The 18,704-nt window shown below is 43.1% G+C and overlaps 2 protein-coding genes across 2 annotated transcripts in view; one reads left to right on the top strand and one right to left on the bottom strand.

Moving 5' to 3' along the window:
* The window catches only part of SYN2 (synapsin II), a 215,388-nt gene that overhangs the window by 146,092 nt on the left and 50,592 nt on the right, over window positions 1–18,704 (bottom strand). The window lies entirely within an intron of this gene.
* Window positions 1,843–3,485, top strand: LOC138789948 (uncharacterized). The gene is made up of 3 exons (XM_069968826.1): window positions 1,843–1,919; window positions 2,150–2,296; window positions 2,438–3,485. Exons 2-3 carry the CDS (start codon window positions 2,187–2,189, stop codon window positions 3,324–3,326), a joined length of 999 nt encoding a protein of 332 aa, XP_069824927.1. The 5' UTR covers window positions 1,843–1,919; window positions 2,150–2,186; the 3' UTR covers window positions 3,327–3,485.

Genomic DNA, 18,704 nt, shown 5'->3' with positions numbered 1-18,704 from the left:
GGCTGGGAAGCGATCCCGGAGCCTGACAGGGGTCCTGGAACAGCGATCCAGTGCTGGAAAGGCACGGAGAGAGGTGAGTAGTGATGGTTTGTTATTTTCTCCCCTGCCCCATCAAAAAAATGTTACTGCACCGGACTTCTCCTTTAGGTTTGAAATATAGCCGTTTTGTACTTAGAAACACAAAAAAAGATTGAAGATTTTTGTACAACAATGGATGCTGATGGACTTTTTCATATGCATTACTCTTAATCTTCAAGGAAAAGTGAGAGATAGGTTTTTGTGAATTAACAACACCTGTTGCACTATATCGTACAACCCGGGTCCTATTACATTTTTAACGTCTAAGAATGAAAAATCACAAACAAAGATTGTTTATCGCTTACCTGAAATCGTTCACCACATTATACAGAACGATGGTCGTTAGATACGATCGTTACTATGATTATTTACTCCTTCTGATCCCAGCAAAACAATGGACAATGTGCAATTACACTGAACGATTAGTGAACAAATGCAGAACTCGAGCGAACGAATGTAAAATTACAACGAACGATTAGCAAATGATTATTGATAATTTTAGGTTCAGATCTAAAATCAACGATCAACGACACTACACAGAACGATTATAGTTTAAATTTGAACGATATACCAATTTTTTGCACGATAATTGTCCCGTGTAATAGGGCCCTAAAGCCCCTATTCCACGGGGAGATTATGAGGAGCAAACTAGCGCTGTCAGCGCTCGTTTGCTCCTCGCTCGCTGCTGCTGCTATTACACGCGGCAGCAGCGAACAGGTGAGAGCCGGGGAGGTGCGTGGGGACTGCCCGGGTGATCGACGATTGTCTGGGCAGCCCATAGTATACAGCAGCGGTCTGCTGCTGCCGCTCCTATTCCACGGAGCTACGGCAGGAGATTGATGCTGTATGAGTCATTTGTCTTTCAACACGTTGAAAGACAAACGACTGCAACGATCAGCCAACATCGTTCATGTTGGCTGATCGTTGCCTTCTATCACACAGAACGATTATCGTCCGAATACGGACGATTATCGTTCCATGTAATAGGACCTTTAGTACTGACCCTTTTGCTTTTCAGTTTCTAAGTACCCACACAGTGGCCAATTTTAGGCCGGTTTCACACGTAGTAACAGTGCGGGCGTTAAAATTTCTGTCCCGTACATCTCCGGGTGGTCTGGCGGCTGTATTTGAAAACCACTTACGGTCTTATCGTAAGAGTCCGGCCGTAGTGTCATGATGTGTCTTGGCTTGTTTGGCCCCGCTCAAAAGCATGTATTTGATTCATGAATCTGCCCCCGGGCCAAATAAGCACACCCACATCCCTATAAAATCTCCGCCCACTCGCGAAGTACGCCCATATGCTTGTAGTGTTTTGAATGCCAAAAAAATAAAAAAAAAGATGTCTGATGGCGCTAATAATGCGCCCTATGGGCCAGCCCGGCGTATGAGGCTGCGCCGCAAGCACCAGCTCGTGGTGCTTTCGATCCTGTGGAAGATGCGTAATTATTACCAGCGTTTGTGTGTAAGTCTCTATATATTTATTTATTTTTTTTTTTTTTTTTTTTTTTTTTTTTTAAAGCTTTATGTAACTTATTTCAAACTAGCCTTACAAACTGTTTAGGCTTATAATCCGTAAAACATTGATTTAAATGTATTGTTTATGCAAGCTCCCTTAAGTACTGTTGACCAAAGGTCCTTAAATGCAACTGTGTAATAATTTTGTGACTAATTGAGATGTCTTAAAAATAATAAATTTAATTTTTGAAAAATTCTTCTCAGAGGCAAAAAGACGCAGAGCAGCGCCGTCTGCAGGAGGTGGGACGGCGATATTGGGTCCACCCCATCAATGTTCGGAGGGAGACCCGGGGCCACATTGGTTGCCTGTATGATGATTTGCGACGGTATGTCGATTTGAATACATCAAAGTCGTCAAATCTTTGAATGTAATATTGCAAATGTAAAGGTTACTGTCCACAAATGTTTACCCCAAAGTCCATAATTTTATTATGTTTTTTGTTTATCCTTACAACGTTTGATGTTAATTTCAACATTTGTAAACCGTATGACATCTTCCTATGATGTGTGTTTGTGTGTAATATTAGTGATCAATATTTTTCTTAATTTGTTGCAGACATCCTGACAAGTTCCAGGACTTCGTGCGCCTGCCTATGGAGGCCTTTGATAATTTACTTTCCATTTTGACCCCACATCTCCAGAGACAGGACACCTACATGCGGAAATCCATCCCTCCTGTGGGACGTCTGCTCATAACGTTAAGGTGAAGATGCTTTATTTTAATGCGAACTATTTGTTCATGTAATTGTAGTGAAATCTAATATAGTGTTAAAATATGTAATAATTTAATATGTAGCTGAATGTGAAATAGAATCATAAAATACTATTTTTCATTTTTTCACAGATTCTTGGCGACAGGGGAGAGTTATGTATCGTTGCACCTCCAATTCAGGGTTGGTACGTCCACCATCTCTGGAATTGTGAGGTGCACGTGCGCCGTGATCTGGGAGCATTTGCAGCCCATCGTGATGCCCAGTCCGACCCGGGAGATTTGGTTGCAGTCAGCAGCAGGCTTTCAGTCTGTGGCCAATTTCCCCAACTGTATAGGGGCGGTTGATGGTAAGCACATACGTGTGAAGCAACCACCGCGATCAGGATCACAGTATTTCAATTATAAGAAATTTTTTTCTGTGGTCCTGATCGCGGTTGTTGATTCCACGTATCGTTTCCTTGCCATCGACGTCGGCTCCTATGGCAGTACTGGGGACTCCCGGGCGCTACTGAGATCAGAGTTTGGGCGGCGCATACTCTTAGATCACGTGACTCTACCTCCTCCCACTCCTCTTCCGGGTACCACGCATCCCGCTCCATTCGTCATGGTAGGGGATCAAGCCTTCCCTTTACTCAACAACCTGCTGCGCCCTTACCCACGGAGAGGGCTGGATGAACGGGGGAGACTATTTAACCGGAGGCTGAGCCGGGCACGTAACTTCGTGGAGTGCGCCTTCGGGATCATGACTAGTCAGTGGAGAGTGTTTACCACTGCCCTGCAGTTGAAATTGGCCACAGTTGACATGGTCATTAAAGCTGCCTGTGTTCTCCACAACTACCTTCGGGACTATGCTCCCACCCCGGAGGTGAACGTGGAGACACTGCCAGCTTTTAGTGCCCCTATCAACTATGGCCAAGGGAGACAACTCAACCGCGGGATAGTGGTCAGGAACCTCTTTGCTGACTACTTCATGACTCCTGAAGGCGCCGTGCCCGTGCCCCTTTCACAGCCTCCCTTATGAGCCACGGCCACAGGACTGATGTTTTCCCGCATGTATGTCACCTGTCTCTGGGATGTGTGTTTTTTTATTTTCTTTTGTTGTTTGAACCCGATGTATTGGTTGATATTTAATTTTCATTCTCTTTTTACTAAAACAAAAAATATATTTTCTTATTCGACTAAACAATGTGTCTGCCTTTTCAATGTATGTAAAACATGTTGTGTGTTCCCACATAGTAGTGTTCGAAAATACACATTACCTCACTCGATATACTACTGGCCAGTAATTATCGAGCATGGTCACATCATGCTAATGTTAATTGTATAGTCCTTTGAACCTAGTGTGCTGAAAGATTGATGTGATCAAAACATGTGCATTTCCTATGGAGTGACCAGCAGGGTGCGCACTATATGTCTAACTTTCTAGTGTGGGATATGTAACAGGATCTGATATCTTCTAGTGCCACAGTCCATCTCACTTCTTAACAATCACTATTAACACACCACATATATCCCTCCACACATCACCCAGGTGCGCCAGCTGGATGTGGTCTACTTAGGTTGCGGTTCAAAAATATTATTTTATCATCCATTTTTTTTCTGTAAAACACAGAAGAGTGTATTCAAAGATTAGAAATCTCGCTCTTTACTTGATCACCTGTTCCTTGTCTACAGTCATCTCCTGGATTTCTTATCCAAAATCCATCACATCAATCTGCCAGTGTAAACGCTACATTATGTAGTTTATTGTGTGTACGTTTATATATCCTCCACTTTGTACATAATGACCACATGCTGGATGTCCTGCAGGAGGAGATTTCTACTACCATCGGACATAGAGCTCTATGTGGAAATGATAGTGTCATGATAATAACATTAATGTCCCAAAATATGTTAGTGCTCATCACAAGTCTCTCCTGCTCTGCCCACTTCCTGCCTTGGCTACAGATGTCAGCATAGAGCAGGCTCAGACCTCAAAAAGAAGGAATCGCAGCATTCACTACATCTTCGCTAGTGGCTTCACAATACGTGTATTTCACTCAGTATAGCTAACAAAAACAGCAGTGGATTCTAAACACCCAAAGGATCTCGACACAATGTTGTAATGTTGTGGATGTGCGCCATTAAAACACTAAATAAGGACATTTCCAAATAACATCCATTCTTAGAAAAAAACTTAGCAATATTTCACTTTAAATGGCGCACAGCCACTCTATTTCTACATTGTGTGAACACAGCCTTTGTGTTTTTAAGCCACTACTGGTTTTGTTAACAATACTGACCAAAATATACTGACTCAAATACACGTATTGTGAACCTACTACGAACATGTAGTGAATGTTGCGATTCCTTGTTTGTCATGTATGACAGTGCTCTCTGCTGCCATCTGTGGCCAAGGCAGGAAGTGGCCACAGCAGGAGAGTGTTGGCCTGATAAATGAAATACTTAACTACATTATAATATTTCCTATCATGACACATTCATTTTAACACATACAGCAATGTCTCACATATGATTAGAAATATTCTCCTGAAGGACATCCAGCATGTGTTCATTTTCTACTAACGTAAAGCATACAACAAAATTTTATAAGACACAATAGCAACATTCAATACAGCTTTCTATGCAAACAAAGTCCACTAAGTATTTTGAAGCGTATTTCGTAGTTCCTTAGTGGCAGTCAATAATCATTTGTTTTTTTAACCCTTAAACACTAAAACATAAACAAGTAAAAAATAAGATTTCGGGAAACAACAAGATATGTCGCAATGGATTTATTACATGTCAAAAAATAAAACATTCACATGATAGTGTGTGTGGGTGGATGTGGGCGAGGGTGTGTGGAGACTACTTTGGACCATGTTGACAGAAGTTAGAATAGTGTGCAGAGGCAATAGTGTGGGCAATATGTGAAGGACACAGCCAGCCTGACTGTATTCTGGCACCACAAAAATAAAAGGGACATCCCAATCCCCCCAAGCTGTTATTGTCATCCCTAGCTAATGTGATGCCAGACCTTCTAAACAGTGTGTTATTGATGTGGTCCTGGTGCACACAAATGTTAGGAAATTATTAATGCTAGTAAGGCGCGGTTGGCACTAAGGCCCTACAGTGTAGCAGACAAGGGGTGGTGTTGGTGTAGCTGAGGAGAGGGAGTGCGGAACAAACACAAATGTTGTTGGACGGTCAAGGCACATGTCACTCTCTCTCGCCAGGCTCCACAGGACCCTCTTGACATCTTGGTGGTGGAGTCCTGGCCAACCCCTCTGCCAGATTAGGTTCTTCATTCTCTTCATCCGATGAGGCCTCTGCTGGTTGCTGAACTACTTGTGGTCTGAGGAGAAAACAACACTGGTCACTATCTAAGATGGCACTTTTGTTTAAGGACATATTTAGCCAGATAACTAAAATGGAGGCATCCAATGCAGGATTACACTCTGCCTGCTTTCACACTATTTTCTATGTACGAGGTGCCACACTAGAACTTTTTACAATATATTCACACACTGTTGACCCAAAATGTGGGTCTTCACAAGGCCACCCGAGTGGAACATTAGTTTACTCTATGGACACATTGCGTACATTGTTTAAACATTATGAAGACAGTCCACGCTATTGGCATAACTGCCATTTCATGTTCTGGATTAGATCCTGGAGGGATCAAAAGCTGTTCCCAAAGCGGTTAGGCCAGGCTGCATTTGTTAGTTATCTGGTGTCCAGCAGGGGGCGCCTCATCTTCCCGAAATCGAGATTACTCTAAAGTGTTCACTAAATATACTGCTCCCCCTGCTGGAGCCTCGATGTATACAATCTATATAAATCTAACACATGTCTATGTCTGCACACATAAGACACTGAGCTACTTCCATCATCATCTGCTACTACCATGGACACATGCAATTAACACACACACTTACCTGCGGCGTCTGGGGGAATTCAAAATGAAACGCAGCATTGGGGCAAAACGCAAAGCGGCCAGTTCTTCTTGGGCGGCCCCACGCCTGATCAGCTGCCGTCGCTGCCTGATGAATCGGTCCCTCACACTGGACCACCTGGTCTCCACATAGTTAGCTTCAAGCAAAAGCATCCACACATTAGGAATATATCAGCGTCAGGTGACCATAACACTCGAGTTAATGGTTTGCCACAGTGGCTAAACAACTTACCAATTATCCATTGCTGTAATCTAGTATGCTGGTCCCAATCTGGGTATACAATCCGGGCAACCTCCCTCCATGCGGCACTCCGTGTTAGCCGGCTTCTGTACCCAGGCGCAGGGCCGTCCCATAGCACTGGCCGAGCATGGACCTGAAAATCCAAAATAATTACAGTAACGTCTTAGAAATTATTAGTCAATAAGGTCATAGCTACTACACCCATGTCACATGCTACACGCCATGTTTGATTGTAAATAGTACGTCACTTATGTGGGTGGGGTCTCCAGCTTCACCTGCAGCCAACTCCCTCCCTCCATGATGTTTGCTGGCGCCACATATCATATACACAGTACACTACTACTCACATCATGTCCTCATAGTATTTGCCCTAAATATATGTGCTTACTACTAGGGAATGGAAGGCCACAATCCGGCGCGGGGGTCTGGGATCGGATAGCGACACGGGGGGACACGCCTCCTCTCTGTAGTCTCGCCACCTCAGCACTGGGCGTAGCGGGGGTGGGGGGGGGGTTAACTATTGCGTGTCGTGTGCTCGGCGAATTGCTATGTGACACCATGTAACGATGCTCAGCTTACCCATTTCTGTCCGGCATTGTCACGTCGTAAGCCGCTGCACTACAAGTGCCATAATGGTCGGCCACGCCTCTTTGAACGTGGCTGCTGCGGATTGTGTGTGCTTCCGACGTTACAACGCCTGACAAAGTACAAAGCAGAGCAGCGCTAAAAGCCAAAATACTCATTAGCCGAGCAGTGAACAGAATTAGCACAGCACACCAAACACTCCGGCTAAACAACAACCCCGCTACGCACACTGATGACGTGCATGTACTACAGAGAGGGGGCGTGTCCACGCTGTGTCGCTAGCCTATAGCATCATCAGCCTGCGCCGGATCTTGTGCGTGATTTGCGTACTATTTAAGCGACCTCCTTATGATGACACTATCAGCACATTATATGGTAGGATTTCTACTATGTATGTGCCGCCAACAACCATCATGGAGGGAGGAGGGAGGAGGGAGGAGGGAGGAGGGAGGAGGGAGGAGGGAGGAGGGAGAAGGGAGAGAGTTCGCTGCACGGCCATCTCGCTAAGAGCAATCCTAAGTCACGCCCTGTTTGCCCAACAACATGTGCTATTACAAGGACAATTCCTCGACCAGCCATTACTTACAAATCTCGCCTAAAATACGATGTGCGTTACATGGTCCGAAAGAGCTAACACATTCACAGATTTGGAGGAGACACACACATCTGAAAAGACTCATGCAGTCATTGCTGGATTTCAAGCGCCCCCTGATGGCAAACACATAGGAATTACACACAATCGTACTTACATAAACTACTCGGAGCGATGTATCGTGCCACTAAATGACTATAGACAATCGTACACATAAAATAAATATTATCTAGCATCTATTGATCATTACATAATCGATTTGTTTTCACTAAATTATTTACCACTTAAACAGGATGCAATTACAGATGTGACTTTTGGACATCACAAAAAGCGATATAAAAGACAAGACTTGTAAATTACATGTATGTAAATGTGACTCACACAACAAATGACAGTCATACATTAAGTCACGGCCACACAACTATCTTCTCCGAGTCCAAAGGACGATCGAAATCTTTCTATCGATGATCTTATCTATGTATAAAGCACTCCCAACAGCTCCAGAAAATACTTACTTCACTGATCAGCTGGCCGACGGCTATAACAGACCGATCAGGATACATCTCGGGCTCCATGAATCACTCCGGCTTTGTTGTCCAAATCACTTCTTCTTCCAGCGACGGTTTTCAAAGTGCAGATTCTTACAATGCAGACACATCCTAAATAACCTTGGCTTCTACCCATAGGAACTCAAAATGATACATTTGTTATCTCCATCCAGTCACGGACACGGCCTAGGTGAAGCCTGGACACAAACAGTTGTTACATTCATCCCTGTATTTTGAGTTATATTTAAAAATATACAAGGACAATTACAAAATAAGACCGTGAGAAATGTGTGGCAAACAATATTTCTCTCATGGCTAAGCTTCAAATAAATAATTCCTTTCTTCTATCATCCTATGTCAAGGCCAAATGGCAATCCTGCTCTCATCACACAGGTGCAACTAGCCACAGTGCAGGGTGGCACTCAGATACATGCACTAACAATGCTATATAACATTTGGCCACTTCTCCAAGAAATGGACCACAAACACAACATTCCTTTCCCTTCCGGCCCAAAAGGCACCTGCAAAGGTCCAGGACACATGTCCACTCTCTGACAAGGCCGAGAGCACACCTGTACCAACGATACCTCATACCCAGCCCTCAGGCCAGGCACTCACTGGTCGTCAGTTAACTGCAAACTAAGGTGTAATCTCCAGAAGGAGAAAACTGGTGCTCAGCCATGAAATGACCACAGAACAACACGTTTGTTATTCCTAGATTCATTCCTTACACCCCTTTGTTTGCACCATGTCGTACCTGCTTGCCGCTTGGGCCCCACGATTTCTGTGATCCATTCTATATTGGAGCTACCGAACCGGTGGATCAGCCCAGCCACTATCTCCATATGTGAGCGAACACACTCATTTACATATGCAAATAACCAGCCCTTGGCGGCAAAGGCCACTGTTGACTAGAAATCAACGTTAGTTTTCACTTTGGTTACTGACAGGGTTACGAAATTTTGAATTACCATATGAAATAGAGGCTTTGTATTCAGACTGATAAAGTGTTGCCATCTGTATACATGGCTAAAATAGGCATGTCGCATTAATGCAAATCATTACGCGAAACAAAGTGCACAACCAGCTAAGCTTTTTCTGGGAGAGGTGAAAAAATGAGAGATTATATAAATACACAAGGAATTTTATTCAAAAACATTCTCAGACTTGCCAAGCAATATGATGTCACAATAGTAAAGTCAAAGTTAGATTAGGACAGAGGGGGAAGGGCGCATGAAGCTGCAGCTTACTGCAGACAGATCATTGCATTCTGCTGCAGGCTCCCAAAGGCCGATCTCGTGGGCCAGTCTAGGAGCAGACTATCAGATATTCATCCAGCACACACTGAGTCAATGATTAGCGTAGTGACACAACATGTTAATAAAAGCCTGAGACTTGTGGGAAATGTTACATATATATCGTCAACACATCCATTAACTGCACTATGTGCAAAGGCCAAACCAATACAAACATAATAATGGTTAATTTTTAGCTTTTTAAACTGAAAACATGTGAATAGATCCTTGATGTATCCTTGGCAAGGCTTTAGGCCTCTCCATGTGTGAAAATGTGGATTTTATTCTAGGATACAGTACATTGTGTAAGCGCGCGGTACTTTAGTAACCTTGAGCCAAATCACTACATTACACCTCCCAATCGAGAGAGAACAACGCAGATGTGTGTGGAAGAATGTCAACTATTCGACTTACACACACACACAATGTAGCATTGTTTTCTCCAGGCCAAATGTAGTTTGGATTTTATTGTTGATCATTAAAATACTTATAATGTTGAATTAAATATTATATCTAAAATAATTTTACACCAAACTCTGCATGTTCTGTATGAAATATCACATTAAACCCATTATTGTGTATAAAGGTTAACAAAAAGGATACATTTCACAAATCAACCTTCTGTGCAAGATGCTGAGTCAAACATAGGCAACAAAAGTCAGTAATGGATGTAAAAACCGGACACATCAGACACTTGCATTTAGGAACTCATCTATTTGTATGACAGTCCTTTTTTTTCCTTATTGACGTTTAAATGTAGTGACATATTGGTTCTGCTAACAAGGGCCCCTACACACAAGAACCATTCGCCCTGGAGATAGCTAAAGGAAAGACATTATGATTTTACTTTTTTCTATAGATTCTTTTAAATGAGGATCTTAGCAAACTGTTTTTTCAAACAGAGTGTACCATGTCACCCCGGTAAGGTGTCCTCAGGGACATGGACCCTACTCTACCCTAACACAAAATGACCTCTCTGGGCCTGAAAAAGGAGACCACTTGCCATAAACCAAAAAAAAAAAAAAAAAAAAAAAAAAAAAAAAAAAAAAAAAAGAAAAATTAAACCAAAAAAATATAATAATATTATGATGTATTGCCTCATACATCACATAGTAGAAATCATAAACGTCGTGGGTAACGAGATGTCCGAGAGCGCCGTCCACGCCGTGGCTGGCGCCTAGGAACGGCCCTAGTACCCTCAGATGGAGGGGGCATGGCACCAGGTGGCTCTCGGGACAATGCTGGGGGGACAAGGGGGGAGAGAGGTGGGGGCACAGGTGGGGGCGCAGTGGTCTCGGGGAAAAGAAAGCCCTCCGGCGGGATATGTGGCCTCCGTGAGTGTAACCCATACACAGATTGTAGGAGGACGCCCACATAGCAAGGGTCGGGGAAAGTATCGGGGTCAATCTGCTCATGACACGACAGCAGCACTTCTGTAACCATCCGCGCACTACGTGCCAGATTAGTAGGGAGATTCCGTAAACGGACTCCCAGATAGTAGCAGAAGAAATCATTCTGATCATCTCCTCCATCAAACCGCCTGACAAAGTTGACGACAGATTGATCCAACTCACTCAGTGCTGAATGAGCTTCTTCTTGCTCCCGACGCCTCCTGGTGGTGGTAGTAGTGGGCCTCGTGAGTGGCTGACGTGGCCGAGCTGCCAGGGGCACACCACTAGGACCTGCACCAGATGTTGATGGTGCTGCAGCCTCCTCCTCTTCGTGCATGGAAGTCGAGCCAGAAGGTCCTGGCATCGGCTCCGTGCCCTCAGAAAGAGTAGGACTGCCAGGCTCCTGTGATGGCGGTGGCGTGGCACAATCCCCCTCCTGCTGTGATGCTGCAACATCAGAACCAGCAGCATCCTGTCCTCCCGGTGGGTCTGCGAAATTGCCACTGGTTCTGTGGAGAGACAGAAAGGTTAGCTAATATGGACACATTCATAAAGGTACTTCATATATCGAATGTTTAAGTTTTGATAACATACAGTATGTCGAAATGTGTGTTTTGGTAACACGAAGACATTATGTAGTACTATGCGCATCCTATGTTAGGACATACAACTATTTATATTAACTCATTCACATTAGTGTTTTCTAATAAACTTAAACAAAAAAACATTAGCCAAAAATGTTCCCCGTTCTGAGTGTGGAAACAATGCTCTCATCTTCAGGGCATGTTGTGGGCATGGAACCATTCTGGTGACAACACAACAACAAGTGTTTTTTAATGTGGCCCAGCAGGGAGAGGAGCCTGAGTTAGTCATGTGACCAGATACACAAGCGGCCAGTAAGAGGCCTGTGTACCTGTCATAGATCCCCGCAGGCCACACTGAGACAGTGACAGAGCAGCAGGCCGCCCAGCATTGAGTATAAAGGAAGTGAATAGTGTGGGCCGGAGAACAGCTCTCGGACTGCTTAGTACTGTAGGACACTAAATATAAAACATTATCCGCTGCATAGAAACAGCCATTTCATTCACCATGCTTACTGGCTCTGCCACCTACAGCACACGCTAAACAACTGAGGGAGTGACCGTGATCTGCAAAAATCACGAGATGTTGTTCTAGCGCCATGACAGAAACTAACATATTTTAGAGAAATGACAGGATGTTGAAGCACGAGTCAGAGTGGTGTGTAAGCATTTGTTTGAGTGTGAGCAAAGGGGACTATTGTGATTGGTCAGGATACATTAACCCTCTCTGGACAGTCACATACACCAGCATGAAGGCTAACAAACATGACACAACTAGGGCCTTATAAAGAATGGCAATAGTGTATGTAGTCAAATTATCGGGATACATTAAAGATAATTGTCTGCACATTCCTATAAAACATATACATAAAGAGGCAGATTGGTGAAATCGGATGAGATTATCTGCTAGTGAGTATGGACCAGGTTCTGCTGAACAACCAAAGGCAGAATTAAAATTCATTACTCCCATATAACATTTTATCTCATGTATTACATATTGTACACTATATGATACTATATACATTATGGAATAAGAAAAATATACTTACTGCCGTTGACTGCGGCTCGGGATAAAATCCAACAAAGGCGCATAGCGCATGGAGATCGGCTCCCCACCCCTCTCCTCCGTGCGTATCGCCCGTTGGTACTGGTCCCTGACACTAGACCAGCGTGTCTCCACTGCTCGGACTGACAAAAGCAAAGATTTATTAGAAATAGATAGATTTTAATAATTGATAGATATTTCGAGGTCTTGGTAGAAATATCGGACATTGTTCTCACAATTTTATGTCATACATTATTTGACAACACGACATACCCATCCGCAGCTGCTCGCTGTCCGTCACATCGCCCCACTGTGGGACTACCACAGCCGCTATCGTCTCCCACGTCTCGCGACGCAGGACGCGGTCGTGGTAGCCACGCACAGTCAAGTCCCACAAATGGGGACGGGACCGCACCTGAAAAATTATATAGAAAGACAGAAATCACTAGACATCTCCATCTGACTTCACCTCTCTGTGTGTCTACATCGATTAGAATAAGAACATGTTTTCCATTATGACATTACATAGAGTGGTGTTGGGATTCCAACAGACCACCTGTGTAATCTAAGGAACACAGCCTAATAACCACTGAGCCAAGACTCACTAAACCAAGGAATGCCAGAACTCTTTGAACACACTTCTGAAAACATACCAAGATTGGTGTCTAATGATTGAATTTAGGAAAGGCTTTGTATCTTAACTAGCACTAATTAGTAGGCCACAAGACCAGATCAATGCCAGCTTTGCATTCACACCTGATGAAAGAGAAAATCAACATTGTTTCGAAAATACATGAACACATGTGCAAACGAGTGAAGCTAACTATTTCACTGCTGCGGTGTTTGTTCTGGTGTGTGTGTGGTGTTTTGTTATCTTAGTGTGTGGATAAAACATGTCACAACGACTATGGTTAGAGATCTCGACATTTTGTAATAACTATGGTCAACATTTATGTATTAAACAGTCGCTGATATAGAGTGACAAATATATTTTAATAATTAAATACATGTAAGGTTAGGTATAGCATTAGGTCGAACATTCGAGGAGGAGCACACAATAACATGAAACTACGTGCAAAAACGAGCTACATGAAAAACGCATCCAAAACGCAACCTTGCTCGACTCGATTTGCAAAAGATTCCACAAACATTACTTGACTATACTGTGTACGGTGTAGTGCGCACGCTTACTCAGATTCACATGCACTATATCACACAAAAAACGCATCAAAAACGCAACCTTGCTCGACTCGATTTGCAAAAGATTCCACAAACATTACTTGACTATACTGTGTACGGTGTAGTGCGCACGCTTACTCAGATTCACATGCACTATATCACACAAAAAACGCATCCAAAACGCACTATACTGATTTGTGCAGAAAAATTGTCTACATTTGTACACATGTCACTGTTATTAAATACAATTGATACATGTAAGAAATCAAACAACCCTACACTCAATAGGGATACTAAATTCGACATATGTAAGTAGTGGTTTTATATGGGAACTGCACTAGAAATTAATACTATAGCAGATAAGGAAACACATGACGATACTTTGTGGTTTTTTGCAGGCCACATTCCCACGCCCGTGTCGCATGACTAAAACGATTATATTTAAGACCACTAACAGTGTTGACATTCATATGTGTGTTACATGTGGCTTAGGTGCGTTTTGGTTGGCCGAGACGACCATGTGCATTTCTAAGTCCAAGTAAAACATTTTAACACATCACATAAATATATTAACAGAGATATGTATTTGGGTTCGCATACATTACATATTATTAGACATATATTTACATAGATATATAGATAGAGAGAGGGATAAATAGATACACAGAAAGAGACTACACATCCTATTTTCCAAGTAAAACCATTCTAGAAAGATGAGTGTAATTCTTCGATCAAACTTACCTCTGCGATCAGGCGTGGAACATCAATGTCCCGCTGCCAGGAACCACGTCGCCCACGACCAGCACCACCATGCTCCGCTCGCCGTGCCATCGCTCCAGATCGGGACACCTAAAAGGATGGTCACCTATTGAAGCCCATTCACTTGGGCCTTTTAAACTGAAGGGGCGTTACGCATTGATGAATTATTCTAATGAGAATCCAGATTGATCCGGCAGTAATCAGAGGTTCCGCCAGGCCCGAATGTTACTTCCTACGGTCGACTTGGACCATTTCGGCCCGGAAATAATGGTCTTGCTCATTTTTTACGGACCCGGATACAATCAGGCCAGAAACTCATACGGAGTGTGCACTGTGCAGCCGCATATCCTATACTTCCCAGCATACACACGAAACATCAAATATACGGCCTCACTATTACATCCGTACATACGGACGCACTATTACTACGTGTGAATCGAGCCCCCAGGTGTATAAAAGGTACCTGTGCTACGATATATACTCTTCAGAGAGAACAGATGAGTTTCTTCTCTGCTTTTCCCTTGTCACTCCTATGAACCTTTCCAGGCCTTTATCTCATCCGCCCTGACATCACAAATATCCTTTCTATTGTGAAATGTTTATCACATCTCACCGGGGTTAAGATCAAGACTCCTGGAAGTAGATAATGGGATTATAGAGAAGCAAGATAAATCACCACGTGTCTGCTCAATGGAGAGCTATACTATCTGATCTACTAATATATGCAGGGACACTCAGCATAATCTTCCAGCAAGAACATTTCTTATTCCTGCAAGAATATTACAAACCTAAAATAATGCAATAATCTCCTGAGGTCTAAGGGAGGAGAAGACGGTATATGTCACTACAAGAGCAGAATATCAGTTCTTCTTATGTCTCTAAGAATATATATCATGTTCTACTCTGTGATCATGGAAGACAAAGGGAGAGGGATTCAGTTACAGTCATAAGCTTGTTGAGTGGAACTAATGACTGGTTTATTGTATAATGCAAGGTTTCTTCAAGAGGACTGTCCTAAATAACAAGTGGTCCAATAACTTAAAGAGAATCTGTCAGCACCTGGGCCCTACCTGAGGTGCTGACAGTATGCTATAGTTGGCAGCCCCCTAGTGAGCATGGTACCTTTTAGTTATTTGTCGGTGTTGTGGATCTCAGGTCTCCTACTGTAATGAAGAGTCAAAGAGGAGTTGTGGCTCAGCTTTTGTGTCGAACTCTGGCACATCTCCCCACTCCTTCCTCCTCCCTCTTCTTCATGAGTGATCAATGCTACGTTATACCTATTCAACGGGTGTTGCAGAAAACAGTGTAGCTCACAGTGTTATGCCCATTAATCTCAGAGGGAGTTATGCACTTGGTTTTCCTGACCTCCCAAGCGACACTATCCACTAAACCCCCCCTCCCCCAACCCGCTGGTACAGTCTGTTTGATCAGAGTAAGTCCTTCCTGGTCATGTCTTTTAAAATGTGTCTGGTGCCTTAGTTAGGGTAAAAAATTGATCTTTTAATCTGCAGCAGCCAAGTCAATGTGGCGTGGCTTAGAATGTCTGTGCCCTAGTTCAGCAACGCCTCTCCTTTCTTCTTCCCCTCACACCTTCTCTTTAAGAAAACCCCTGGGCAATATTTCTCCTATTCATCACTTGTCTAAACACTGCATATGTGCCTTAACAATCCTAAGGAGCACATGTGCATTGTTTAGTCTCGACAAGTGAAGAAAAGAAGAAATCCTGCCCAGGGGTGTTTCTAAAGAGAAGGTGAAAGGGGATAAAGAAAGGAAAGGTGTTGCACAACTGGGAAGGACTTACTCTCATCAAACAGTACCATCAGTTGGTGGGTGGGTGGTGGTGACGTGGTGTTTATAGAGTGTCCCTTTAAGCTCTGACAGCCACAACTAGGCTGATAATGGCATTAAAGGCAGTCATCGAATTAGACCTTGGCTACAACTGTAACACTTTCAATACACATGGGCTTACATCCCTGTAATGTTTACACTTTACTTCATAAGAACACATTTAAACCAGTGATCTCCAAAGTAACCACTGGGAGTTGTAGTTTTGCAACACTTAGAAAGCCACCGGTTTGAGATCACTGGTCAAGTAATCCGTAGCTACCAAATGAAAATGACTCAATACGTATATAACAAGTATAGAACATACACTGGTAATCCCAGCTCTCAGCCCTGACCACACGCACTAAGCTGCATGAATAACCTCTAATGATGCCAATCAGGACAGATCAGGTCACCATAGTCAGACATTGTGATTTCATTGCAGGGGCCAATTCATTTAATGAGATGATTCAGAGATTTATTCTCAGAGTCAAACATTACACAGAGGCTGCATAAATCCGGGAACATACAGGGGCTTAGAGCAATGTGAAATGTGAGGGATACAATCAGTGGCCATTACAGGTCTCGAATGGAGCTTTAAAACAGAATCAAACAGTAAAGTAAACCAGCAATATTGTTATATATGAAAACTAAGGTGGAGATTTATCAAACATGGTGTAAAGTGAAACTGGCTCAGTTGTCCCTAGCAGCCAATCAGATTCCACCTTTCATTCCTCACAGACACTTTGAAAAATGAAAAGTGGAATCTCATTGGCTGCTAGGGACAACTGAGCCAGTTTCACTTTACACCAGTTTGATAAATTTCCCCCTAACAGTTTGTTTTATTTGAATTAGAGGTCATTCATTCTGACAGGTCTGTAAGAGGCACTGTCATGAAAACAAAAATTAAGCAATCAACAGGGGTTAAGATCACAAGCAGTTTACAAGTATACTCTATTTTATTTCAAGTTTTCTATGTTTTAATCATTGTTATACATTTGGCCACAGCTGTTGTGCATCCACATTTAGTAGCAGAGAATCCTGGGGGTGCTTGCATTGTATGGTCAGCTCTCCTGTCACATAGCAACAAAACCTCTGTAACCACATAATGACATTAGACTGACTGAATTGTTGCATAACAAAGAACTTTGTCTCCTGGAAAGCTGCAGAGCTAATAATATAGTTTGCAAAATTGTGCTAAGCTTATATACAACCTGCATGAAGAGTATGTGTCTTTCCTCGTGTGCACAAAGGACTGGGACTTCCTGTGTTCGGTCTCTTTTTCTGAACAGAGCAAACACCAAAACATCAGCATGAAGGGAGCATAGACCACAGTTTGACAATTGTTTAAGGGTATGTTACCACTGAGTAAAACAGACAGAATTTCGCAGCGGAGCTCCACGCCACAGAATCCCACCTGCCTCCTTAGTGTGTCAACGGGATGGCTCACATCTCCGCAGCTCTCCACTAAAAGAATTGACATATCAATTCTTTGAGTGGAGAGCGGCTGAGGCGCACAAGCCATCCCAATGACAAACTAAGGAGGCAGGCAGGATTCCGCAGTGGGGAGCTCTGTCGCGAAATTCTGTTTGTTTTACTCTAAGACCCTAAGATTGATTTAAAGGGGTTATCCAGCGCTACAAAAACATGGCCACTTTTCCCCCTACTGTTGTCTCCAGTTTAGGTGCGGTTTGCAATTAAGCTCCATTTACTTCAATGGAACTGAGTTTCAAAACCCCACCCAAACTGGAGACAACAGTAGAGGGAAAGTGGCCATGTTTTTGTAGCGCTGGATAACCCCTTTAAACATAGAAAAAAATAGAAAAATAAAGAAAGAAAGAAAAATAAAGTAAAAAAAATAATTGTGTGACAGGTCCCTTGATGCCCCAGGCTTCCAGCATACACTCACATGTACTCAGTAAGGCCCTTGATTTCATCTGTTTTTTCACATGAGGCCTGCATGGTGAATGAGAATTCCCTAGGTTGATTTGTATTTTGTTTAGGCCCCATCTAATAGTTCTCTTGGTTTTCACTCTTTAACCCCTATGAAGGTATATGGACATTGCTGCATGGGACCCCTACTGTAGTGTCCGGCAGCAAGAGTTGTTAGTTATAGGAACAGTACAGATCGAGTAGGCTGATGGCAAAGTCATACAGGCAGAAAGTCAGGGCAGGCAGCAGACAATAATAGTTACAAATAGCAGGGTAGAAACCTTGAAAGCACAGCAAAGTATAGGGTGGCTTTTATATAGTATAAATGTTTCCTTTTCACATGGCTATGGTAGCTTTCTTACACTGCTCCATACGTTAGTTATTTTAGGCAGCTGTTTTCTGGTTGACTTGTTCAAGGTTGGTTTGTACAGGTTGTTATTCAGCCGACAATACGGAATTGTTGGTAACGTATCTCCCATGGGAACAAAGGATT

Source organism: Dendropsophus ebraccatus, chromosome 4 (genome assembly GCF_027789765.1).
Source record: "Dendropsophus ebraccatus isolate aDenEbr1 chromosome 4, aDenEbr1.pat, whole genome shotgun sequence".
NCBI lineage: Eukaryota > Metazoa > Chordata > Amphibia > Anura > Hylidae > Dendropsophus > Dendropsophus ebraccatus.
Note: the sequence above shows the minus strand (reverse complement) of the source record. Positions and strands in the feature narration are given on the sequence as shown.

Coding starts and splice junctions, on each gene's coding strand:
- LOC138789948 (XM_069968826.1), top strand. CDS start 2,187: ATGGAGGCCTTTGATAATTTACTTTCCATTTTGACCCCACATCTCCAG. Junction 2,297..2,437: donor CGTCTGCTCATAACGTTAAG/GTGAAGATGCTT, acceptor ATTTTTTCACAG/ATTCTTGGCGACAGGGGAGA.